This window comes from Pagrus pagrus, assembly GCF_965226575.1.
Source record: "Pagrus pagrus genome assembly, chromosome: 17".
NCBI classification, from domain to species: domain Eukaryota; kingdom Metazoa; phylum Chordata; class Actinopteri; order Spariformes; family Sparidae; genus Pagrus; species Pagrus pagrus.
The window spans coordinates 24109009-24134639 of NC_140201.1; the positions used below are offsets into that span (position 1 = coordinate 24109009).

Consider the following 25631-nt stretch of genomic DNA (forward strand, 5'->3'; position numbering starts at 1 on the left):
AATCATCTCTGGGAAACTTTTTGACGCATTAATCATCAAAACCCCCACAAGGCTTAATGGATAAAAACACATTTAGCGCAATCTCATACATTATGAATAAGCATATTAGGAAGCAATGGAAAATTGAAGCTAACTGATTATCTAACTCGCTTCATATTGTGAATGACTCCCTGTTGGTGTCGACAAAATGAATAGAAACATTCCAGCTCGTAACTGGAATATTGCGTCTCGGCTACAAGTTGCAATAACGAGTCTGTCTTATTGGACGACTGTGAGCACCGCTGAGGGAAGGTTATTGTGCTGCGTGTGGAGAGGGAAAAGTCTAATTATTCTAGCCAAAGGTCAACGATCAATAACGTCATTATAACTAACATTAACTGGACCAGTCAGCATCATTACATAAAAGACAAATAGATGTTCTTAGACGCGATCTGAAAGCTTTCTGCTGAGCAAAATGTTTTTTTATGTTTAAAGTATGCTGATTAGAAAAAGCAGCGTCAGTCTTGGTGAAGGCTAACTACCCATTTAATCTTAACAACCAGAGGAAAGACCTACAGTACATGATACAGTGTAGTTGTAAAGGCTCCCTTGAAAAGGATACAGACTGAGTCATAGTTATGTCAGAGCGATCAGAGCGTTGTAGTGAAATGGACATAATATGGGCTAAATGAAAAAAAGTCAAGCGCTGGGAAGGTTTTGTGCAGAATAAAATAGCAGGACTGGAGTCAAGTCTGGGGAATTTCTGTATGTATTAACTGACTTTTGAGGCACCAGCAGAGTGACTTTTGAGATTTAGAACTTACAGTAGTAAAAGGTGGTGGAGCCCATTCAGTCTGAACTGTTTTCACTTCAAATGTCAAATATCTGTATGGAGGAGTGCTGTTACTGTTACTGTAGACAACAGATGATTTGCATTTGGAGGTTGAGGCACAGCTACAGCCCTGGATATGTAGCTACCATATTGTGAAGCCAATCAGATGACATCATCGCCGTGTGTTTAAAGGGGGATTTAAATATTTTTAAACCGACCAAATGTTTTGGAATTGGTCGGATCACCTCAGCTGCAGCGGCTGCAGTGCAACTCCGACTGTCAGAGTTACGTCCAATAAAAGTGTTTGTGTTTGCCACCGACAGACTGAGGTTGTTTTTCTAAGTGTCTGACAACATTACTGAAATGATTTCCACAGAGAGAGACCTTTTGGATAAACAACAGGATCCTCTGTTGCAAGAAACACAAGTCTTGTTCAAGGAGAAGTTTCGCTCTGAAATCTCGTGAGGTGAGTTGTTACAGTTCTTGCCTCATCTAGATGGGCAAAATCAGACATCACAGTTCGTCTACATTATCTCCAAACTCCTCTCACGTTTCCACAACCGTCTTCCTGCAACAACTCACCTTGCAAGAGTTCACACAGAGGCTTCTCCTTGAACGAGACATGTGTTTCTGGTAACAAAAAGGATCTTATTACTTAAATAAAAGGTTGATATTCCAGAGGAATTGCTTTCATAACGTTGTCAGACACTCAGAATATCAGCCTGTCTGCAACAACGAGCACTGTTAGTGCTGTTAGTGGACGTTACTCTGACGGTCGGAGTTGACCCAATGGATTACACTGCAGCTGGCAGCTGAGGTGATCTACTGGACCGGTTCCAAAACTTTTGGAAAGAATGAATCATTTACACACCAAAACCAACAGGTTGAGCGTCCAATGGAAATCCTCATGGCTTTTCAATTTGGGGGATCAATATGTGGATTTTGCTCCCTGCAAAGAAGTCAAACTAGATCCTGACTGGGATCACTCTGAACCCAAACTAAAACAGTTTCTTAACAGGTATGAGTCATGTAGTCATGATCAGTTGTTGAGTATTATGTTTTAGGTATTTTAAGTAATTAGCTAAGCTATAGCTGCTGTGGTGTCTGGAACTTATGTTTATGCTACATATTTGTTCCTATACAAATAAACATCTAATAAAATAAAAGCTGTGACGTAGCCTATGTGCATCTCTGAATAATGTGCCTGCGCAAGATCTGTGATTGGCCAGCTTAGCCTGCATCTGTTTTCTTTTCAGATTGTTGAGAGTGCAGACAACTTGAAGGATGTTGAGTAATAAAGCTACGGCGACATTTCTAGTGTTGCGCAGTGTCGCCGAGTACAGTACATGGTGTATTTAATTACAGCACAATACAGCCTGATCTGTGTAGTGTTACTGTGGTGATATCAGTGTGAGAAATACGATTCTCAACTATGAATCACACCCTATAACACAGACATCTCCAGTGTGACTCCCGGTGACACGTTTCATCCAGTAAGACTGACTCTAAGAGCCAGCTGTGGTTGGACTTACTGTCTCTGCATTATTCATTTTCAAAGCTCTGGGTATCATTTCTTCACCTTTCCAGCTGACTTGTCTGTTCAAGTCGGAGCAGTCGCCAAGGTTGTGATTTTTCTCAACTTTCACAGTGAGTGATGCACTTAACTGTGACAGCAGATGAGTCGAAAATCCCAAATGTATGAGCCTAAATGGTGTTTATTGTTTATTTTGTAATTCAAAACAGACGTATTTCAATTTTGGCATTTTAAGAACATCCGTGTTAATGCGCCGTCAGCAGCTCAACAGTCGGTTTGCTCCCCCAGCCTTGCACTGTGTAAGAAGACTTTGCATGGTGGAAACAATGTAAAGGGCTGGAGTCAGATGCAGATTAATTCCTTATCTTATAGCAAACTCACTTAGCCATGCTGTATATGTAAATATCTGCTCGCTGTTTAGCTTTATCTAAAAACAATGACGTGAGATTGCTTTGTTAACAGGCCTTTTAACCGTGATTCACACTCAGGTGACACTTCATAAGGTACACCTGGCTAAAACTGAGCTGGATGTAACTGCATTGGCGCTTTTCCACTGGTGCTTCTTGGCTTTGCTGAGTCAAACCGGTTTGAAGTTTAGTTTCTCTGCAGTGTGCCTTTCTGTGCTTTCAGATATCTGCCATTTTCACTTTCAGCTGTTAAGTTGATTAACCGTGGTCTTTCTTGTGAGGAATTTATAGGAAATGCAATTATAACTGAATGAGCAGAACTTTGTTAGGGGTTATTCTCTGATAAGACTGAGGGTGGGAAGGGCATTTACAGCCACGCTGTTGACCACTAGTCAAGACAAGCCTGTCCTCAGAACAACTTCAAGCAGGTAGTCCTGTTGTAATGGAAATACAAATCCCTGCTGCGCTGGGCCGACGTGCCGAGTCTATGAAAAACCCTGCACGATCATTTTTGAGGATGCTGTTTTAGGCGCTACATTACATTATCCAGTACAGAGAGTTGTTTCTGATATTTAACCTACCCTCACTGATATAAATGTGGTGGGAAGGGAAACGTACAGGAACGACAGATTTAGCTTTAATGATCGTATAGACACTAATACAGACCTATATACACAGATGTGGTGTGTTTGTATGCCTCACCTGAAACTCCTCTCTGAGCTGCGACGTGTTGCTCTGAGAGTCAACCTTCAGCATCTCCTTATAGGTGAGCGCGAACTCATTAACAGGGATGGCAGTCTCTCCACACAGACAAGCCTCCAGGATGGCATCATGGATGAACACATACTGCTCCTGAGAGACGGACAGCGGGGGGAAATTACAAAGTCACACAAAACCCTCGCTGCACTTATGAGCCTCCTAACTGTTAATTGGCCACTTGTGAAGACAATGGAGAATTTAATTACTGCTGCTGAATGTTGACAAATAGTAATAGCTGTCAAAACATCCTTCACACCGTCACGCCCACTCTTAGGTATTGTTTCCGAGCAGAAAATTGTATATAAATTGGGTAAAAAAAAGTGCAGAAATCAGACATCAGAGGAGAAAAACACTGCCCACACACAATGTTTAAATAACGTCATGAGCTGAGCAATTAACGAGGAAACCAAGAAATTTGTTTTGACATCCAACCAAACAAAAGATCAAAGAGGCTCGGGTACATTCAGAATTACAGGCGTAAAACTGTCCCTCGTCCAACTTATTTAACATTCTTATTATGCTCTGTAATTGCAGAAATGTGTATTCAACTGGTAAAGCAGCTTCAGCTGAGAGGTGAAGAGATGAAATTAAAAGGAGATAAATACTATTGTTTTTGTATTTCTGCACACGCGCCACTTCCAGACCCATTATCAAGAGAACAGTATTTAAATATTTTCCAACACATAATAGTTTTATTTACTCTAGTAATTAATGTCTTTCTCTGGTTTGTTTATTTGAAGATTGGAAGTTCACATTAAGTACAGTTTAAATAGCTTAAATCATTTTAAATTGTGTGTTTATTTATATTTATTTGAGGTGAGTATCTTATTATATGAAGAGTTGGTACTTGTGTATCAACTTGACAGTATTGTTCTGCACTGATATCGATTTTTAAATGAGTTTAGAATAACAGTTATACTAAATGACCTTTATATCAGAAACATTATACCCTCCACACATCATTCTGGCTTCCACTGAAGAAGAGCACATTTGGTCACACCGTACTTAATTAAAATTTTGAGTGGATGTGTTAAAACTTTTATAAAAAAATTGTGCGGTTATCAAACCGTGCCAAAAAATGGAAAATAATTCAAATTAGCTCCTCCTGGACCAACTACAGAATCAATTAATTACATTTACTAAATAATCCAGTAATAAAATGAGCAAAGGGGCCAGTTTAATGAGTATTTTTGTTTTTAAAACTTATCATCCACTTACCATTTTCAATACTAACAATGAATCAATGTGTAGTGTGAAAGGGTTTTGCTTGTAGTGGCAAATCTACAGAGAATAATCACCCTACTCTGCCGTAAAGACCTTTAGCCTCTTTTAGCTCTTTGTTTTGGCTTTACAGCCCACACCTTTGACTCTTCAGAACCGTTTCTGGTCACAGATACCAGCGAAAGAATTTACAGTTTCAACAGAAAGAAACACTGCCAACATTTATTCTGGCAATTGGGTTACAAATAATGGCGCTCTAAATACTTTTCCTGTTAACATTTGCATTTTCACTTTTGAATTTTTTAATTTAGAAGTTTAACTTGTAACAGAATACTTTTTCATTGTAATATGGCTACTGTATCTGATTCCTCCACTGCTGCCCATGGTTGTAGGAATGCTGTTTTAGAGGCTTTTCCAGCCTGAAAAATGTAATTTAAAAATGTAAATACAAAAGTAATGAGTAACGTGGGCTACCAGCAGCTTATTTTTTTTGTCTATTATATTGTGTTTAAAAAGTTAAAACCTGTGAGCTTATGGATAACAGTGTCAGCCATCCCACTCACTTCAGTCTGGATCATGTTGATGCGTCTGGAGCAGAGGGTCTTGACACAGTTGTAGATGTCCACCACTCCTTCACACTCAGCCATATCCAGCATGACATCCAGCACAATGTAGCAGCCAGTCCTACCTGCTCCCATACTGGTACAGAGGAGAGAGGAGAAGGATTGACAAAGCTGAATACACTGCTGAAATGAAAAAGTCTCAGCGGGGAGCCTTTAGTAATGATTGAGATACTCTGCCCAAAGTCAAGTATAATAAGAGGCTTTGTTCTGGGAAGAAAGGCAGGAAATACAATGACCATTATGTTCTGTCAAAAAAAAGAGTCAAAGTTGAAGTTTGAAAGTGAAAAACCTTTCAGATAGAAATTTGAAGTGCCGACCTCTGCCTCCCCGGTCTGGGTCTAACACCGCGGTAAAGGCATGTGTGGGTGTTTGCGAATGCCGCAGCCCTACCCAGGTGAGGCTTGGTTATTTTAAAACCCATCTGAGGTTCTGCACTGGGATGTTTTAAGCCACAAAAATACATCTGTCTTCATAGTGTTGCCTTGTTTTTCTCCATCGAACAGAAAAACAGTTTGCCTGCAGCACATCGATATTGTTAAACAAGCCCATCATTTATGATAAGATGCAATAGGGTCGGTACTTGATCAGAATTAGAAGCCACCATCAGATGGTTAATGTTGAAATAAAAAAATAAATCTGCAATGAATCTCTTCGTGATAATTAAAAACAGCCTCTCTATGATATTTGTTTATATTTCTCACCCTTGCTTGACCTTCAATGCTGCTGTTTTTTGGCAGGCAGCACTATATTTAGTGGGCTGACTTGGCACATAATGCACACTGCAATCATGTCATGACAGGTAGAATGTACAAATCACTGGACACATTTTGTGTCCTTTACTTTTTGACATCGTTCCCTTAAACTCAAATGTGTTTCTATTAGATGTTTGAAGAATATTTCAGGAAAATGAACCATGAATACGGGTGATTTCATACTTTAATTTGGGATGGTGTGAGAGCTGTCAATCAAACTCTGGTGCAGAAACAACCACAGTGAGACCCCCTGAAGAGGCGGGCTTTCAAGGCCGTTTCCAAACCTACGGATCTTTTGCTCTGGTCTGAATCAGCTGATGAGTCTGTAACCTTGTGTTTTCGCTTGGCTCGGTTTTGTTTCCCTTTTTTTGTTTCCCTTACATACGCGGTACGTCACTATGGGGTTTCTCAATTAAAACAAAACAAAAGACATAGGGAGCGTGGGATCATGGGAGTTGCTGTCTTAATGCATAAACAAATAACCTTTTTTCATGATAATATTTCTACGTGATTCAGGCAGCCATGTTTACACACAAGCTAATGTTTTAAAGCTTTTTTTACGTTGCGTTTGCCGACTTCCTCACTTTCTGACGACTGAATGCAATGCACCCTTAAGTAAAATTAGGAGTTCTCTGGGTTTGAACGTTGCTGGGAACATTTCAGGTAATGCAAGTACACAACAAAACAAACTACATAACAAAGGTCTATTTGTTTCAGACACTTTTATGTGGAAATGTCACATAACTATAGGCGTTAAGTTTAGAGGCAGGGATCTCATTGATATTTTCGACTCTCATTATCACCACTACATGGGCCCATGTGGGGAAATCAAATTGTGGTATCTGACAGGAAGTCATGCTGCACGTTAATAGTAGGAGTATCATTAGACTGTAAATGAACTGCCTGTTATAATGACACGAGGTTAGAGACAGGACAGAAAAGAGGGGCATTGTAGAGCAGCTTTATGACTCAATGCTGTTCCTAGAAAGAGTAGGATCATTAACTGTATAGCTATCTGTGTTCACACATAAAGAGAGGTGAACTTTGGCTCAGGTTAGTCGCATTAGTTTGATCTTATTTCGGGTTTATTTGCCCCAAAAAGCCAGAATACCTTGTAGATTAGCCGCAAGATAGGGAGCAACAACTGGCATCGAGGGTGCATGTTCAACCTGATCATAGTTAACACTCGCCAGATACTTGTTTCTTTCTGTTATCCAGTTATGGAGTATGTTACCCCTTCTGTTTCTTTCTATAGCCCTCCATTCAGCAGTCAATTTAGAGAGAGTTACAGTACATTACAATGGATTTTGGCACCTCCATAGCTAGTTATGGCAGGAGGTGACGATAAATCCACTTTTTAATCCCAAAAGTAAAAAGAAAAACACTCCAGGCTCCGGGCTCTGGCTGTCTCCTCCAGAACTCGCTGAGTCCAGCTACTGTCTGCTGTCTGTTAACGTTAACAGTGTCGCTCATTAATCCAAAACACCAGCGTCTGTCCCTCCACTTTTAGTCCAATTATCCGCACAGAAAGACATTGTTTGTCTGATATCTGCATGAAAACTTATCCAAAAGGCACCGACATCATAAAAACGGCCGACAGGTGAAGTCACCACCTCAAGTGGCCGTTTGAGGAACTGCAGTTTTTTGTACCTCCATGCATTGGCTTCAGTATGATACAGGCACAACACACTGCAGTTTTAACTACAAGGATTTGCATGAATATAGGCTGCATCACTTGTACAGATTGCTTATTATGAAATTGCATCCTTGAGCACTGACGATCAGCAGATGGATTTAATAGTACACATTTAAGTTTTGAATTCAAGCTAAAATTACAGATCTGCTGTCACAAACGTCGAGGTGTTTTAGAATACTGTGTCTTCGCTTTTATTGCTGCTCCTCTTTTTTCAACCAACCAACCAAGCACATTTCTGTTTACAATATTTTAATGTTTTTCCATGTTTTCTTGTGTTTGCACTCAGGTTTTTTATTTTATTTTTATAATGCAATACTTCAATTGCACATATCAACAGTTGGGCAGAAATTGCCTTGTGAGAAATGGCTTCTTTTGTAACACCAGTGTCAAACAGAGAATAAAAGTCCTTCCCTGAAATAGCAGACACTATCCTTGATTGTCAAAAATGGCACTTTTTGTGAATTTCTTGCTAGTTATGTGTGAAATACAACATCCTGTTAGACTGTCTTTTTGTTCTGGGATTTGTTGTTGTCACTATTGTGCTCTCCACCTACACAAATACAGCACACAGACACCGCAAGATATTTTGGGAAATGTAAAGAGAAGGCAAGCTGAAGTAGAAATAAACAGGGCAAATTAAGTGTTACCATGAAAGGAATACGGTATTAAAGAGCATAAGAATATCCAAGGCCGGAATTATTTTAAGCACCTACATCTGCGAGGTGTTATGGTCATTATCGGGATAGAAAGTGGTGAGCTACCTGCAGTGGACCACCACAGGCCCAGCGTCGGGAGGTGTCGAGGCCTTGACCCTGCGCAGGAAAGCCAGCAGGCCGGTGGCGTGGTATGGCACACCGTGCTCAGGCCAGGAGGTGAAATGGAACTGGCACACCTCATGTTTCGCAGGATAACCTCTCTGGAATTAACAGTTAGACACACATACATGAGTTGCTGATATTCTATAAGAGAACTCCACAAATAGAAACTAATTAAACATACTTGAAGCTAGATGAGACACGCGTCGGTGGGCATGCATGATACAGAAGCTATATGAGAGAGCTGAGATTGAAAAAAAAATGTGGGAGCATGACTCACCCTCTCCATGGCAAAGGTGCGCACGGTGTACTCTGCCAGCGTTTCCGTCTTCAGCAGCGTTATCTTAATGTCACCGTAGAGCTCAGTGTCATCAGGCCAATACTTACAGCACTTCATCTGGACAAACAACAAACAGCTCAAGTTCAGAGAGGTTCACACACACATACGGCTGATTTATCTCAACACTAGACAACAAACATCAACGCCACCAGGCACTGAGATTTCAACAAGCAGACAAATTGAAAAAGTGTTAATCCTGTAGTGACCTTTGCAAAATATTTGGACTTTGCCACGTTTGTTTCTCCGCCATCAGATGTCAGGCATTAAAGTGTCAATGCAAAGGTTGGATAAGACATTTTTTTATGACTTGAAGGAGCATTTTGGAAAATAGAGCTTTTTGTCTGAGATGGTGTTATTTTCCAACAAGAGGGTCCTCCAAACCTGAGTTTTCTTTCTGTTTTATTATATTTTTTTATTTTTCCTTTGTGGCAGTTGTTTTTTTGTGGCGTCAACATTTTCTCCTGCTGCTGGCTGCACGGTGTCAACATTTCCTCCACCTTCAGGCTGTGGACTTTTTCTGACACTATATTTTTCTCACCTACAAAGCCAGGGAAAGACTACAGTAGCCTTTGGGAGATGGAAGTCGCACCGTTATGGGAAAGGATGAAAGGGCACTCTTAATCATACGGGGCATTTTTAGGACTCTCATATATATTTTTTTATATACACTTTTCCTTGAGTCACTGTTCATTTGTGATGTTGGCTGACACGTGTTTGACTGTGACATACAAAAAATAAAAATAACACAGCATACATAAATTTATAAATTCTAATGCTAATAATGTTAGACTAAATTACCTCATTACATCAGCCAGGTAAGCATGATTAGATACTTCCTACATGTCTAATTAAGGCAAAGTCATACTTGTATATACGATATATTGGTACTTAAGTTTAATATAACTATAATTAAGTTTCTGTTTATATGCAGTATCAGGGGGCTCATGAGTTGTGGTTACTGCCACTAAAGTAGAATAAGTCATGAAGCAGACTTATTCTATGTATGTTGTTGTCTGTCACTCATCAGGCTTGTTAATGCTAATGCTATCAGCAGCTATGTGTGAGATGCATAAACTGGGGCCACACTCAGCCAGTGTTTAAGTACTGTTTTCATACTTGGCACTTGGCATAAGCTTTGAACATAAACCTCGGAGCATTGCCAATTCAGTCAGAATGAGGGAGAGGAGAGGACTTTCAGATCCAAGCAGACAGATAGAAACTCATTTTGAGCAGAAAAAGCAAAGTGTAGAGTTTACTTTTTAAAAGTTTTGGTACAACAACTTTTGTATTAATCCTAAAAGTTGTAATCTACCTGGAACACATATTTCACCATGCATACATAAATACCATAGAAAATACTGGCAGTTAGGACTGTTGTTTTTGGCATTTATTCGACAGCTTTTGATGCTACAGTGACCTCCTGTTTAAATAGTGGATTGCATACCTGCCAACATTAGGCTGTGAAAAAGGGAGGTATTCTGGGGCATCTGCAAATGCCCCACCCCCATATAACCCTACACAATGGATTAATATAACAAAGACAGGGATGTGAAAGCAAACTGTCTTTAACGTTGTCCTAAATCCCATGCTCACAGTAAATATATATATATATCTTTTTTCAAAAATGTGCAAAAAGAAAACAAAAGTGAACAACCTAAATTCACCTCACAAAAATGATCAAGTGCAAACAATGTGAGTGTGTGTGTGTGTGTTGAGCCATCTCTGCCAGGAACACCTTCAAAAAGAAGAAAAGGAAGGTGTTCACCTCTGCTTCGAGGTTGGGTTGCCAGGTTCCACAGCACATATCCCACACAGAAACTGAGAAACACCGATTTGAACTGTATCACTATGAAATTGGTATATAAACAGGAGGAATTAGGAGCATGCTAAAAAGTGGGCTAAAAATGCAGGAATGGGATTGCTTTTGATCTGACGGTGATGCAGATACTCCTCGCAAACATTTCACACATTTCTAAATATCTTTACAAGCTTAGATGTTCCTCCGGTTTTGATGGTGCAACTCGGTTTAGTAACTCACTAGCCTGAAACAAGCGAGCAGTTACAAAGAGACTGTTTCAGAGGTAGAGTAGCACCTTGTGTGATGAGTGAACTAAACTTGATGTCTAAATTTGATTGAGTTTCTCCTTTATATGTCATATAAACAGGAAACACTTTTCTGCTCAATATTAACAGATAGATTAAACAGATCTTATATTTGGTGTGTTTATTGCAAGCTAACGTCATTTATAATCCTTTATCCCTTATCCTGAATACTTAAACAGCAGCCTGCTGTAATCAACAGAGGCAAGAATAGTTAGCAGATCAGAGGCCACAATGTTCGTCCATGAGCCTTCATATACATCACAGCTTTGACCTTGGATCACAGCCACCAAAGCACAAGGTGATCACTCATGACCAGACAGCGGCAGCCATTTCCTCCCACAACACAGGGCGCAGCAGCTATCCTGATATATAGTGAATGATAAAGGGAGCTCCGGAAATACATTCCCTCCATCCATCTTTACAGGCGGCTTGGAGAGGTCACAGGACAAAGGGAAGGGAAACCTACCCTTCCCACCTCCACCAGCTTGGTGATCATGACAATACTGAAGCAGTTCTCCTGCCAAACCATCCTCCAGAAGTCGTAGATCATCTCCTGCTTGGGGCCTGCAGAGGAGGGGGATATACAGTGGAGGTATAGATGGAGGAGTGGGAGAAGAAAAGGGAGGGGAGAAAGGTGGAGGAAGAGGAAAGAGAGGAGGATGAGGAGGGCGGAGAGATAAGCCATAAGTCAGAGAAAATAGCGGCAATAACCATCAATATAGAGGCGCTGTGTAATCCATGCCAGGGAATAGAGTAACAACGTGTCATTCATGAACTATTGCCCACTCCGTGTTCTCCTAATACTACAGAGAAATGTCATTTCAATACACCCACAAATCCTCAGCCATTGTGCAAACAAGCTCCTGCATTGCCTTTCCTGGATGCCAGCGGCTGACACAAATCACAGCCCCCCTGGAGAAGATGACACTTTCATTGATTTCATTACACTGTGGCGTTGATAATATCACAAGGTCCTCCTTCATGCTGACTCCTCTGCCAAACACACTACTGTACACCCCTTTTAGTGAACAAGATGTCCAATCATTTCTGCCCACTCGCTTTGTCTAATAGGAATATTATCTTGTCTCCTGTAACTGGCCTGGATGACTTCTTTATGATGACTCTCATTTGTAAGAGTAGAATATGTTTTACTCTTTAGAATGTCATAGTGTTTCTGTCTGCATTACATCATTTATTCTGTTCAGGTTTATTTGTAGAGCAATATACCTGAAGGAAATTCAAACTGCTTTACAGAGTGGAAATTAAAAAAGTTGAAACATAACTTTAAAACTGAATAAAAGTTTGGTAAAATGCTAAACGTTGAGCTTGGAAGTTCAGTCCCGACCTTTGGCAACAGCGTATGTAACAAAGACATCCACACAACTTTTCTTCACATTAAAGGTATTTAGAAATCTGCTGCCAGACCATGAAGTGATGTATTCTTAAATCAAAAGGTGAGTGGTATTAAATATTTTCCATAATCTTTCATGTTATTCTTTCAATGTGCCATCTGTGTTGAAGTGTGCAAATGTTTCCTGTTTTGCTTTAATCTCTGAGAAGCATGTAAAATATTACCAAGCAACCAAAAAGATAACCAATATTTAAAGTACCATACGCCTCATCCTTTAAATCAACTCTGTAATTAACACTTACTTTACCAAGGGAGATGTTTGAGAATCTGTGACATGATTACATCCTAGATTTTTTGTTGTTGTTATTTTTAATTTTTTTTAGACCCCCATTAGCCACTACCGAGGTAGAAGCTATTCTTCCTGGGGTCCTAATTAAACGCAGTTAGTAATTTCTGCCACCGGGGGGGCTGTTATGAGGGGGAAGTCAGGTGCAGAGCCAGACCTTCTGGAGGAATAAACACCTGGAGTCACATCAGACTCTGTGAGGAGAGCTCAAAGATTACTTTTTAACTCTGGAATTAAAAAGCAGATTTATCTTCAGTCCCATCTATTAACCAGACTGCAGCAGAGATCTGCGTAGTTGACCTCCTTTGTTGGTTCCTTATGTATTTTACTTCATGAATGTAACGTAACAGAAAGGAGAGGGGAGAAAGGAGAGAGATAATGGGGACTCTGGTGAATGCTGAGCTCGGTGAGAGGTTGACTGACAGCTTTTATGCTCAATTAAGGAATCTGGCTGTTTGTGGTGAATAAACTCTTGTGCAAGTAACACCTCGCTAGTGGTGAACACTCAATTAAACAACCACCATTGTTGATAAAATCTATCTATGTGCCTCAGGCACAAATGTTCATGGACGAGGTAATGTGTTAAAGTTTTATTCAAGTTTAGTTTGCCGACTTCCTTCTTCACTCTCTGACTCTCTGCTGGAAGTAAAAGGGTCAGCAGGCTAACTGAAATGCACCGTTAAATATATATAAATATATAACAAAGGTCTAGTTGTTTTAAGACATTTTAATGCAGAAATGTTTTTGTACCATTTTGTATTTTTCAGATATAATTGGAAAGAGTGGAACTCATCAAATGGCTTTTACAGGAAGGCTATCAAAAGGGTCACTGCTGTGAACCTGCCTGACAGAAGCACAGACACATGTTTCAGATTGTCAGACTATAGAGCGCTTTTGAATTAAGTCAAATAAGAAATAGAAACACAGCACAAAGGCCCATAGAGGGTTTTTTTAAAAAGTTTTTTTGTCTCTGCAGATAAACAAATAAAGTGAGGCGTACAGTAGTGCTTGTTTTCACTGTTCTTTCCTCTGCAGTTTGTCTTAACAAGAGGAATCAAAAGATATACATTTGACTACATGCCCCAGGGTAAACAAGCAAAGACCTCTGAAGGCTGAGAAACACAACAGGAGGAGGAGTAACAACCTTACTTGCCTGTTAAATAAACAGGGCATGTGCAGAGACTGACAACAGCGTTGCATTTCGTAACAGCGAGATACTGGTCTTTACTGTAGTTGACCCGAGGTGAGACGACGCCAGCCTGCTAACGCTTTAATACACACACGTAGGCGGCTACTTTAACCACTGTTTTCCCTCCTCTTCACAGGGTTATTCACAGCTCCCTCCCCTGTTAGCAGCCCCTGCGCCGGCTTCTATGTGTATTAGTGATATGAGATGTTAATTTTTCAGCAGCAGCAGGAGAAGCCCACTAATGCATCGCCAGGGGTACGTGCCAGTCAGCGGAGAGACAGATGATGTGTGATACCAGTGGCTGGGTGGGTGAATCTGTATGCATAGCACAACACGCCGCCGCTTTGGACTCAGGCTTTTCAGAGCGCGCCTTGGCATTTCTCCTCCTCGTCCGCCTCCCCCTCAGCCGCCTCCTCCCTCTCCCTCATCTCTGGACATAATAGAGAGTTAGCCCGGAGCACCTGCTGCCTGCTGCACACGCACAGCTGCCTTAAGACTCATCGTAGATACAGAAAATCAACCTCAACCTGCCACCGCAGACCAACGCCTGCAGGGCAGAGCATTGTTCAGTGCATGCAGAGCACGAGGGGCCAGCGACAGCTTTAATGATGCAGTGTGCGTCCTGTGTGTGTGTGTAAGTCCGTGTACAGTTAGATGGTGTACATGTGTCTGCACTATGTCTGTATTTTTTACAACCTGGGTCTTATTTCAATATCTAACCTAGCCTGAAATTATGTAAGAAATATTGATCATCTCATATCACCTACATTAATGCAGTATCCACTGTTTTACTGAACTATGACAGACCAGGAGAACTATGGAAATGTACTCTAGGAAGTTTCTGTGTTCCACTTTCATGCAGTTTTCCTAAATTACCCTACTGTCCAGTTGTATATGGTAAGAATGGATTCTATTTTATCACAGAAGAAAATCAATCTTCCTGAAAATGCTAATTTTTCTTGACAATTTTAAGCAAGAAACTAGTAAATATGTCAAACTGATGATGATTTTTTTTTTTTGTTGTTGCTTGTTTTTTAACAAGATAATCAGTAGTATTCTTGGTACAGTAACACTAGTTGTAAAGTAGCAACTGATGTTTGTAATACTTTATAATTAGTTGATAAATACTGTGTAGTTTAAATAAATAAATAAATGCTTTACAAAGCATTGAATTGTTTGTTAACAGTCACATAACTATTAACTAAAATTAGACTAACTATAAATTTACCATTTAGTGGTGATTTTTAATAAGGTTTACCACGTATTGTGTCCCAAGCAGCCAAGCTCATGGATGCATACTTAACCACTGATGTACCAACATTAGCCTGTGATAAATAAAAGACACAATCATTAATTCAATAGTAAAGTTATTCAGAAAATGATCTCTGCAGTATCCACTGTTTTAATGAACTACAGGCCTGGAAGATTAACTATAGTAACTGTCTATGTTCTGGGTTTATGTAAGTTTCCGATGTAACCTTACTGTCCACACTGCAGGTTATGTAATGTATGAATTCTATTTTATAACAGAATGAAATCAACATTTTTTCTAGGCATTTAAAGCAGGAAACTAGTAAATATGAAAGATCCATGAGTTTTTGTTTGTTTTCAATGAGATAACCAGCAGTATCATCTGATATAAATCAGAGAAACCTGAACATTTTGTCTGATCCACCTGGTACTTTCCCTTGAATAGCGAGCACACTGTGGCACTCTCACCACCTCTGCCTGCACCCTTGCACGTCAAAAGACTTTGAGAGCAAAATGAGAGAGAGAAATTTTCGGAGGTTACTTTTGTGAAGCGGTAGAACTGAGACCAAAGTGAAAGATGGAAAGAAATCAGAGGGGGATTACGAAGTGAAAAACATATTCACTGAATAAATAGGATCAGAGCCGGCAGAGAATAAAGAGAATGTCTTGCTCTCTCTTTCGCTCAGTCTCTTTCTTTCCTTCTTTCTCTCTCTCTCTGTGAGTGTGTGTGTGAGTGTGTGTGTGCGCCTTGCCACTTGGGGAAAGCAGCCTATGTAGTGTATCAAACCGACATCAGAGGGATGGGGCACCACACATGCAGATGGCGGGGAGGAGAGACACAAAAGCAGAACTTCACAGCGAGCGACAGTCAGTAGTGTTACAGTGCAGATTGACTGACAGTTACAGTTGATTGTTATGGGAGTGTTTCTCACAGGCGGAGGAAAGTGACGCTGTGGTGGAAATCCAGATGTGAGCATGAGGCAACACGGGCTCCTTGTTGTTTACACATCAATAATTCAGTTAAGTCATTTTCATATTGTCAGCTGGTCTGCTGTGTTCAGAACGCACAACACCGAGGCAGACATTAGCAGTCGAACTCTGTTGCTGGGTATCTCACACTCACCTTGAGTGGCGATGAAGTGGTTTGATCGCTGGTAACCCTGTGAGACGGATAGAGGAGAAGAGACAGAAAAAGAGATGGGAGAGAGTTAATAATTATAAGAGTGCATGATGAAGTGAGACTCTGGGACCTCTAACTCTCATTTCACCCCTCCCATCCATTCTCTTTCTCCATTTTCAGCATCGAGTCATCTCTTATTCATCTCAGAGCTGGGTTTGATGTCAGCGCTCTGCTAAATTTCGCCTCTGCTTCTGACTGAAGATATTTCAGCGGCTGTGAAAACTCATCTGCGCTGTGCTAATGGGTGACGACGCTCGCCTTAAAATACATTCGCGTGTTTGACCGGCCGGATTCTTCGCAATGTTTAGGCTCTGAGTATGGCCGGCCGGATCGCGCTCGAATGATAAAGTAGAAATGGCATTAATTCAAGTTTCTTTCTCTGTCTGTCTCTGAGCCAGGTCATTACATACAGAGTGAGGGAGCTGCATTTCAAAGGCGGCTCGCCGTGTGGTGCTCTGCATGCAGCCAAGGCTGCTGATCAAAGCTAGATTGACAAGTGAAGGATCTTCAGCTCTGGGAGTAATTCTACCTGAGTGACACTGACTGATCTGGCTGCCTCCTTTCTGCTCAGCTTGGCATTAGTGCCGTTATGATACAGTGTGCACGGTCTGGAAGGCTATTAGGGGCGTCCTGGCCCTCCACCAGGCTAACACTGCGTGCTGAATGCAAAGCAGCCGAGCGTGATGGATCCCAAGAATTAAGATTAGTGTGGCCCCTCATCGCTCATGGCTAAAGTGATTCCAACTGCTGTATACAGTAAACATTTATACAAATACTGCACAGACATCACCCCCCCAACCCGCACACAGATATACATGTAGGCAGCAGGCAGGCACACAAATTACATTCCATAACTGTCATGCCACAGAGGGAAGTTGATATGGATGGCTGTCGCTATGAAAGAGTGCAGGGACCCTCATTCCCATGAGCCTCCGTTTGCTGAGTTTCCCTGGGCCGACCAGTTTCCTGTCTGTCACCTTGGCAACCACATTTTCCAACAGCAGGCAAGCAGAAAAAACATCAAGCAATGTGAATTCACAATGGATCGAAAAGAAAAACAAAATAAAACATGCAGAGTCACTTGAGACGTGGAACGCTTCTCAATACTATCAAAAGGAGAGAAAACAATCAATTTGTTTTGCTTTGACAATTTTGGCTCGCTCTAACTACAACCTGTGATGAGTTGGGGAAAATCTTGGTGCATGCATGTCGACAGAACTCGGCGCTCGAATTTATCATGCGCCTCTGAATCACTTGTAGGAACTGCGCTGAAACTTTGAATGTTAATATAAATGTGCTCTCTGAGAGCACTGGAGGACATTAAAGGGAGTTCTGATGATTCCTCCATCGAAAATAAATGACACCAGGGTTTTGCAGCACCTGGTGTTTGTTTTGTTCGGGGGTTGTTTTACAAGACAAACTGTGGAATCAACAAATTCAAATGAGTTACAGCCTGCATTTGAAAATCTGCTGGATGAAATTGAAGCAAGAGGGAGATAATCTGCACTTGTGGGTGTAAAGCAAGTTGAGGCTTAAAAATCGACAATATTAGTGTTACAGTTTTACATCGGCCAAATGACAGCTGTGAGCTTAAAAAAAATGTATCCTTCTTTATTCTTCTTTATTTCTTCATTTATTTGTTGCCAACAAGAATTCATTTCCTTATTATTATTAGTTAAAACTAAACATACAACACAAAATACAAAAAAATAAATAAAAAGTTTGTTATTCACTAGACTTTTGGAATGTCTTTGTTATTTCAGACTATTTAATACTTTTACTTTTAATATAAACCTGTTAGAACATGTGTCGTTTAGACCTCCGCCAAGGAGGTTAAGTTTTCACCCGAGTCTGTTTGTTGGTTGGTTTGTCAGCAAGATTGCATAAAAACTATGGATTAAATATCCATGAAACTTGGATGGAGGATGGGTCTCGGCCCAGAATAGACCCCATTAACGTTTGGTGTGGGTCAGGAGAAAGGTAAAGATCCAGAAACTTCTCTCACTTTCTTTAACATTGCAAGATTTTTCGACATTTTGTTAATTTCTCAGGCAATAATGGACGGATCTATGGTATCTATGAGTGAGTACAACTTGATGCAGATAAAGGGGACTGTTGGGCCTTGGGCGGAGGTATGCGCTCTACTGAGTGCCATTCTAGTATTCTACTGTTTTGTACCTTCAGGCACGACTGTAAGTCTGTAAGTCCTCCTTACAGACTCAAGTTACCACAGTGTTGCAGCTGTTTGTGGAGATAAGTATCCAAGATTGAGAAAATGACTGACTGAATCACATGCCAGTAAGTATGATTCACTTTCAGTTAGACTTAATTTCCTACTTTTATACTTAGTACCCATTTCCAACAGTATTGTTAAAAGCAAAATCTCTGATCAGAATCATTTAATTTGAATGGAGGACATCCATGCAGAGCTTTCATGAATTTGGAAACCACACTTTGTGCTGTCATTTGCAAAATCCTTACAGTGCTGACCTTTGAGGGAACAAAGAGCTGCAGCCGTGCTAGCTGTGTCACAGCATGTCATTTTATAGAAACCCAGCTCTGCCGGAGTTTGAACCGCTCCACAAGAAAGTGACAGTCTGCAGTCATTTGTTAGACGAGAGATAATGGTCCAAATACACTCTGTTAATGGCTGAGCCAGCCAGCTCACACATTGGCAGTCTTTCTGACTCGTTCTTTTTAACTTTCATTGCTAACTTTTCCAGCTAGCTGGCATATTACTGCTCAGCTAGCTAGCCACATCACCTCAACAGGTATTCCTGTGATTCGTTAACACAATTCCAGCAATCATCTTATAAGGACAAGACGATGTGCTTTGCTGTCACTTCATAGTTACCTCTGATACGCTTGATGAAGGTGGGCCCTGAGGCGTCTGGTATTAGATCAAACCCATGTACTTAGGTATCTATAATGTTATGCACTCTGCATTGTATCTGTTCCCTCAGTTCGCTGTCATTGAATGTGAATCCAATGCTGGCTGTGTCATGGTGTCAGTAAACTCTGCCTTAGATCTCAGATGCTTGACCTGACCTAGCGTGCTCTCCTCTGTGGCATACTTCCAGGCCTTTTGTAGGACAGCCTGATGTTAAACAAGAACTCCAGGTGAGCATCTGACTATGGATGAAAGAGGACAGAGAGCCGGCTGCACTCAGATTTGAGAAAAAAAGAAGAAGAAAAGAATAAAAAAAACGGGGAAAAGTGATGGCTGAAGACAGACAGGCTCAGCAGCTCAGAGCAGAAAGGGGAAGGAGGATCTGCTGTTGGAGGGAAGCCATGGAGGGCTGGCAGGGACAGCCAGAGGGGGCAGCGCGAATAAGGGGAGCGGAGATGGAAAGAGAAGAGAAGCAAGGTACTTACTTCCCTGTTTATCCGAATCTAAGAGATGCCAAAAGGTTGAAAACGGGGGCGGGCGGAACACAGAGAGACAGAAAGAAGGAAAGTAGGGGAGGAAACAAGAGCTAGTTAATGTGATTAAAGAGCAGGAAAAGAGGGTCATGAAATGGTTAGAGAACAGCTTGCCTCGAGGACCTGTGGAGAGAATAATGCTCAAAAGGCTTAAATTCCCATATCTCTATGCAAATGATACAATTTGATAACACTGTACTCAGTGTGTAGAACCCTGAGCTCTGGGAAAACATCTACATTGCTACAAAGTCAGACGTCTGATTATGAGACAGGTTGTAAACAAGCCCGTCGACAGCTTATCCAGACGATCTAATCCCCTTTGTCTGGATGTAAAACCGTGAGTGAGCACACACGGAACGCTGAAAATAAACCTCCTGTGCATGCAAAATGATGTGTGCAGAAGGTCAAGATTGATGAAGGAAGTAGAGCCACGAACTGTAACGGATGTTTGACAGTTCTGGTTAAACTTTTAAGGGCCACCTTTGCTTTCTCTGGACCGGTCCTCATCTGAAAAGTGACCACATAGGTTGAAAATGAAAGCAGCTAATTACAACCCATATTTATGTTTGTTGTTGTCAGTTACCTTGGTAACATAAGTATGTCTATAATCGAAGTTAAGAAAGTAAGGTAGTTATTTTAAGACAAACCATAATGTTTCGCTAAACCTAACCAAGTAGATTTAGTGGCTTAAACTAACCAAACTGTGACTGTATCTTACACGAGGTGTGCACAGCCGGAAAGCAGGAAATGACTTTAGCTGGCCTCCACTTTGCTCTCTTGATCATCAGCATTCAACTAGCAACTGGTGGTTGCTTAGTCATTTTATCTGGCTGATCCTAACTTACCCATATTGCAAGAACTCAGTGAAAGTTTAAGTTTCACAGCGCTGTGCTGGATCCAACATCTAAAGGCACAACCCTAAAAAAAGGAAGCTCATGCTGTGCCTGTGACTCATACGACCCTCTGCTGTACATGCGCTCCAGGTTTAGCTAGTTGAAAAATGTTTTCTGTGACAGTTGTTTGTCTGCTTGTGTTTCTCTTCAGGTCTAACTTTTTCTCTCAGAAATTAACCAGGTGAGTACAACGTTATTATTTCCGATGGGAAAAATGTTCCAAATTACTGTATCAGGTAGTTGAAAGTTGAATGAACAAAGTTGTAGAACAACAGAATTTCTCTTTGTAGTGACATGAGCACTGAACTGCGGTGTTCAGCCTTCCCCAGAAGACACAAAAAGATAAACAAAGACACAAGCCAAAGCAGAATTTGTTGGTGATTCAACGAAATTAAGCTTTTCAGTTTGTCTGCTCAGCCATGGCAACCGTTGTTTCCCATGCTCATTCCCATTTTATCTAATTCCAAACAAATTACTGCTGCTTCCAACACAAGTGTGACAGGCACCCCTTCCTGAGCGCCAGAGCAAGAACAGACTCCCTGACAGTGGGTGCAAATAACTGTGAATGCAGAATCTTTCGAGAAACCGAGTGAAGATGTTGTCACTTTTGTGTTGAATCTGCCAGCAACAGAGCATCTAAAGATTTGACACAAAGATGTCATGTCTCGCTTCGTGCCGAGGAAAAATTATGCAACCCTGCATGCGGAACTTTTCAGTCCAACCATTAAAGATAAAAGTAATGTTCAATTTATTCCAACCTTGGCGTCTTCCATGAATCATTTGGAATCATTTCGCTTCAGTGTTGCGAGCCAGGGGTCTTGGCATGACATGCAGGCGGCGCTGCAGACGGCACAGCTAATGATACAAAGGCCCTTGGAGCGTTCGTCCTAATGTGGCCCTCATGGGCCACTAAAGGGGATAAAGTGGTCATGCGCGGCCAGCGCTGCCTACATATGCTGAGTCAGGCATCCACTACTGATCCACTTTACGTTCCCTTTTGTTCAGTTAACAATAGTAGAAGCAATTCAGAAACAATCACAACTCAAAGTAAGCCCTGCGATGAGTGCTTTCGTAGGTAGGACCAAAAACTGAGGCAAGACTAATCAGAGCTTTACACAGTCATGCTTAATTCTGAGTGAGCAGCAGAGCTCTGATCCTGGCCTGTACTGAAGGAGAAGGAGACTGTCCTTCAGGTAGAGTCGTTCCAGACAGGATGTGGCAGGAGCGTGTGGCGCTGCAGGGACCGGAGAGGCTCTCTGAGATACTCACTCGAGCTGAACTGCAGGTGAGATCAAAATATCTGAAAGTAGATGAAAGGATCAGCCGTTTTATGTTGGGTCCAATTGCGGTGCGATGTCGCCTTACAAAAGCATTTGGGTGAGTCATGAGGCCCCGTGCTCCGAGCTTATGGGCTCTTGTAGGATCTCTGGAGTCGCTGCGATAAAATCTCACCTCAAAGCCCGCGTGTACCAGCAGGCGTAGATTTAACGCTGTGTTGTGGGTTGAGTTACTAAATGACAGTTCAGACTAAGTAACAGAGAGCTCACACAACCCTCAGACAGTATGTGGAGATCAAGCATTGACAAGACAGACATGAAGGAGTAGGAGGAGAATGAGGAGGCAGAGCAAGACTGAAGGTGACTCACATCGATGTAGTTGGCATTGACATAATCGGAGCTGGGGTCTGCGAGCAGAGAGTGGAGCTTGACTCGATGGCGGTCATCTGAAATGCACAAAAAATAATTAGCTGCATTATTACAAGATCCATTTATTGTATCGGTCACGATATTGGCTTTTATTGATCAGTAGATCTCAGGGTTTCTGCCTCAACAAGTTCAAACAGAGAGAAGGTGAGGAGTGAGAGAAAGGGACGTGGCATCTTATAAAACTCCCTGAGCAGAATCAAACCAGGGACGTAGCAGTTATATGATATGGGTCTAAACAACCTGGCCACCAGATGCCCCCCGATTCATTTTTTGTCTACCAACTAAATGTTTCAGGTCTGATTTCCTCATCACCTTAAAGGATAAATCAAATGTATTAGAACACTTAGAACTCTTATGAACAAAACAACTACTGAGATTGGGGAATTCACTGACATTGATAAAAAAGAAGTCTGATATTATTATATTAGTTATTGTCAAACACATTATTGCTGCTACCACCTCCATGTCTGTGTTATTGGACTGTTACAACCTTAATTACCAACATTTTGTGTGAGCTCACTTTAGGTTTCACCTCCAAATGAGGCGGTTTATATAATCTGGATAAACTCTTAGCTCCTTTAAAACCTGTCTGATCGCCTGACAGCTTGTGTTTTCTGCCTCAGTGCACGTCTTTGAGGCAATGACTCCACGTTCTCTGCGAATACTCCAGTGAGTACAATGTTTACCAATACACGATTGCCAGAGCTAACTGAAAGAGCTGGCTAATAATACGGAATGCACATTCAAGAGTCAGTCTGGGAAAACCCGTAATGACACCTGTCTCACGGACAGCCGCTATCCCACCTAAAGAGTCAACTGCAGGGTTTTTGTGTCTACACTTTATCCCTCAAGCTTTTTCACAACGACCCTGAGAGAAGACTGAAACAAAGACTGTGACTATGCAGCTACACACACAGACAGTTACTCCTCTGAGTGATTGTCTGCTCCATTCAGGTTCCTCCTGCACTCTGCGGTCACCTAACCTGTGTTCTGATCCAGCCACATTCAACACAGTGTTGTTTTCAATATCAATTTTTCTGTTTCTGATTTGACTGCGGCCCGTAAACATTACGTGTCGCGTGAGAAAATGAACACAAATCCAAGTTAATGACATCAGCTGTGCTAAATCTTCAGCTATATGGTTATTTTAAATAAATGAACACAGAGGAAGTTTGAGACCACAGGAAGTTTGTCTCAGCTTCACTTGCACGCAGCTGCTGACCTTCACTGGGCCGCCTCATGTCAGCTCTGTTTACCCCCGTACATAGACTGACACACCGAAAGGCTGTTTTTGGCACTTTTTAAATAAACTGTTAGATCCACTGTTCAACAATCAATTTTAATTAATCAAACCTTAATTACATTATAACAAGAGATTTTTGTTTTTTCAGAATTAACAACCGTTCAACTGGGAGTAAAAATAATTATTGAGTGTCTTTGGCAGACCCGTGAGATACAGCAGTGGCGTCGTTAAATGGTAATGTACTTTACAGTGTATGTATGAAAAGCCATTAAAGTTAAGGTGTGCTGTAACCTAGTGAAACACAGCCAGGCGGTGACAGCATCACTGTTGTATTTCTTGTAAACCCGGAGTACTTACGGCTAAGCAGGCTGTCGTGCCTTCCTTTGGTCTTGTCCTTCTTTTTCGTGACATCCCAGCCATCAAAAAAACTCTGCAACATAAAGTTAGAGATCATAAGTTAAGATGAGGAAAAAAAAAGAAACGACAAAAACAGCGGTGATTTATCTTTGATGCGTCGTGAAACTCACAGCAGAAACGACTTTGCTAATGCAAGTGTTACCCCGAGGTTGTCTGAGCGACTTCACTATTACAGCATCTTGCCAAGTCATCAGCAGACATCTGCCACGACTTAGCGGGGAGAGACTGCGGCTCGGAGATGACACGCTGCACTGAGAGATGGCTGCGGCCTTGAGAAGGAGGCGGCGGCCCCGCTGCAGTCATTCTCATTCTAGACACAGCGTGAGGCTCGCTGCTCATCGACACCGTGGCTCTATAATACCTCAGTGTTAAACAGCTAAATTTGCGACAGCTGTTTATGACACCCATCTACTAAATCTGCTGCTGCGGCAAGATGAGTCATTGTATATAAATCAATACTGTAAGTGAAGGAAGCGCAGGAGGAGAGAATAAACACATATGAGTGTGGACGGGCCTTGCTCGAGTCGCGTCATATTCTCTTGAATTGTAAGTCACAGTCTGTGCTGCGGTGTATCAGCAGGCACATCCTCGATGACTGAGGCATCTGCAGCCGACCGATCCCAACTGAGCAACGGGGGGCCAAATTGGGACCACCTGAGACCCCGGACAGGCTGCACGAAGCAAGCTGATCAGGGGATTACATCTGCTAGTGGATCCTGTGCAGGTAATACCTGATCTAATCCTGCTTAACAAACCCGCCTCCGCCCAGCACCCTGTGTTTTTTGGAGCCTCAACAACATCCTGTTCACCTTCACAGGGATTTATTTTGCCTGTTTCTTCATTATTAGCTTATCGGCTTGATCCAGCATGCTCAGCCCTGAAAATTTGGGTTCAACTTTCAAACAATCTTTCTGTGACACTAAATGAATAAATCAGCAACAATAAAAGTCAAAGTTCAGAAATCTCTTTGCTTCTTTCTTTTGAAGTGTCGGGACTGTTTCTGTGTGACCGTGTCGGTTCTGACTGACTGGGGTCAGGCCCTGCTCGCAGCTCTTTAACACTCGAATGGCCATGATGGTCATTTTGACCTTTTTCAATTATGTGTTATATGTGCTATAACTTTGTTGAATTAAACATTATAATGCTGCTGGTTCCTGATGTTTTCTGAAAATACCTGTCTGTATTTTCATTTAAAATGTTTTTTATTTAAATGACACAAAAAAGGCAAATTGTTTTTGTACCTACTTTGGCAACAGGCAGTCATACTGACAGCTCAGATTTTACCATTGATACTTTTTTATGTTTGGGAGATGCAGCTTGGTTGCTTGGCAACTATCATTGTCTATTGTCCAAAAATGACCACTTTCGTGGGAGACGGGTCAGCCAGATCCATTCACCGCTGATGCAGGTCAGCTTCGCTCCACTGCCCTGCGCTGCGCTACTTCTTTCAAGAACATAAAGTAGGGAAGAACGGGCAGCTCCTGTGTCCATGTGTTCCTGAGGGGGATATTAGTTTATATACCTGTATTGATTTTTTAAAAGATACCCAAACACAATAAATGCATTACTCA

General features: G+C 41.5%; 1 protein-coding gene across 6 annotated transcripts in view; it reads right to left on the bottom strand.

The window, feature by feature from the left end:
• Positions 1-25631, bottom strand: part of ptprua (protein tyrosine phosphatase receptor type Ua) — a 207308-nt gene that overhangs the window by 13881 nt on the left and 167796 nt on the right. For 3 of the 6 annotated variants that reach the window (XM_084379440.1, XM_084379437.1, XM_084379438.1), the window contains 9 exons: positions 24001-24073; positions 22341-22417; positions 19754-19771; positions 16322-16358; positions 11528-11625; positions 8899-9015; positions 8565-8719; positions 5296-5431; positions 3455-3604 (listed from right to left, as the gene is read on the bottom strand). In XM_084379440.1, the coding sequence (XP_084235566.1) occupies positions 3455-3604; positions 5296-5431; positions 8565-8719; positions 8899-9015; positions 11528-11625; positions 16322-16358; positions 19754-19771; positions 22341-22417; positions 24001-24073 (861 nt within the window). The remainder of the gene's footprint in view (positions 1-3454; positions 3605-5295; positions 5432-8564; positions 8720-8898; positions 9016-11527; positions 11626-16321; positions 16359-19753; positions 19772-22340; positions 22418-24000; positions 24074-25631) is intronic. The other 3 variants (XM_084379442.1, XM_084379441.1, XM_084379439.1) reach the window with 1 other exon arrangement.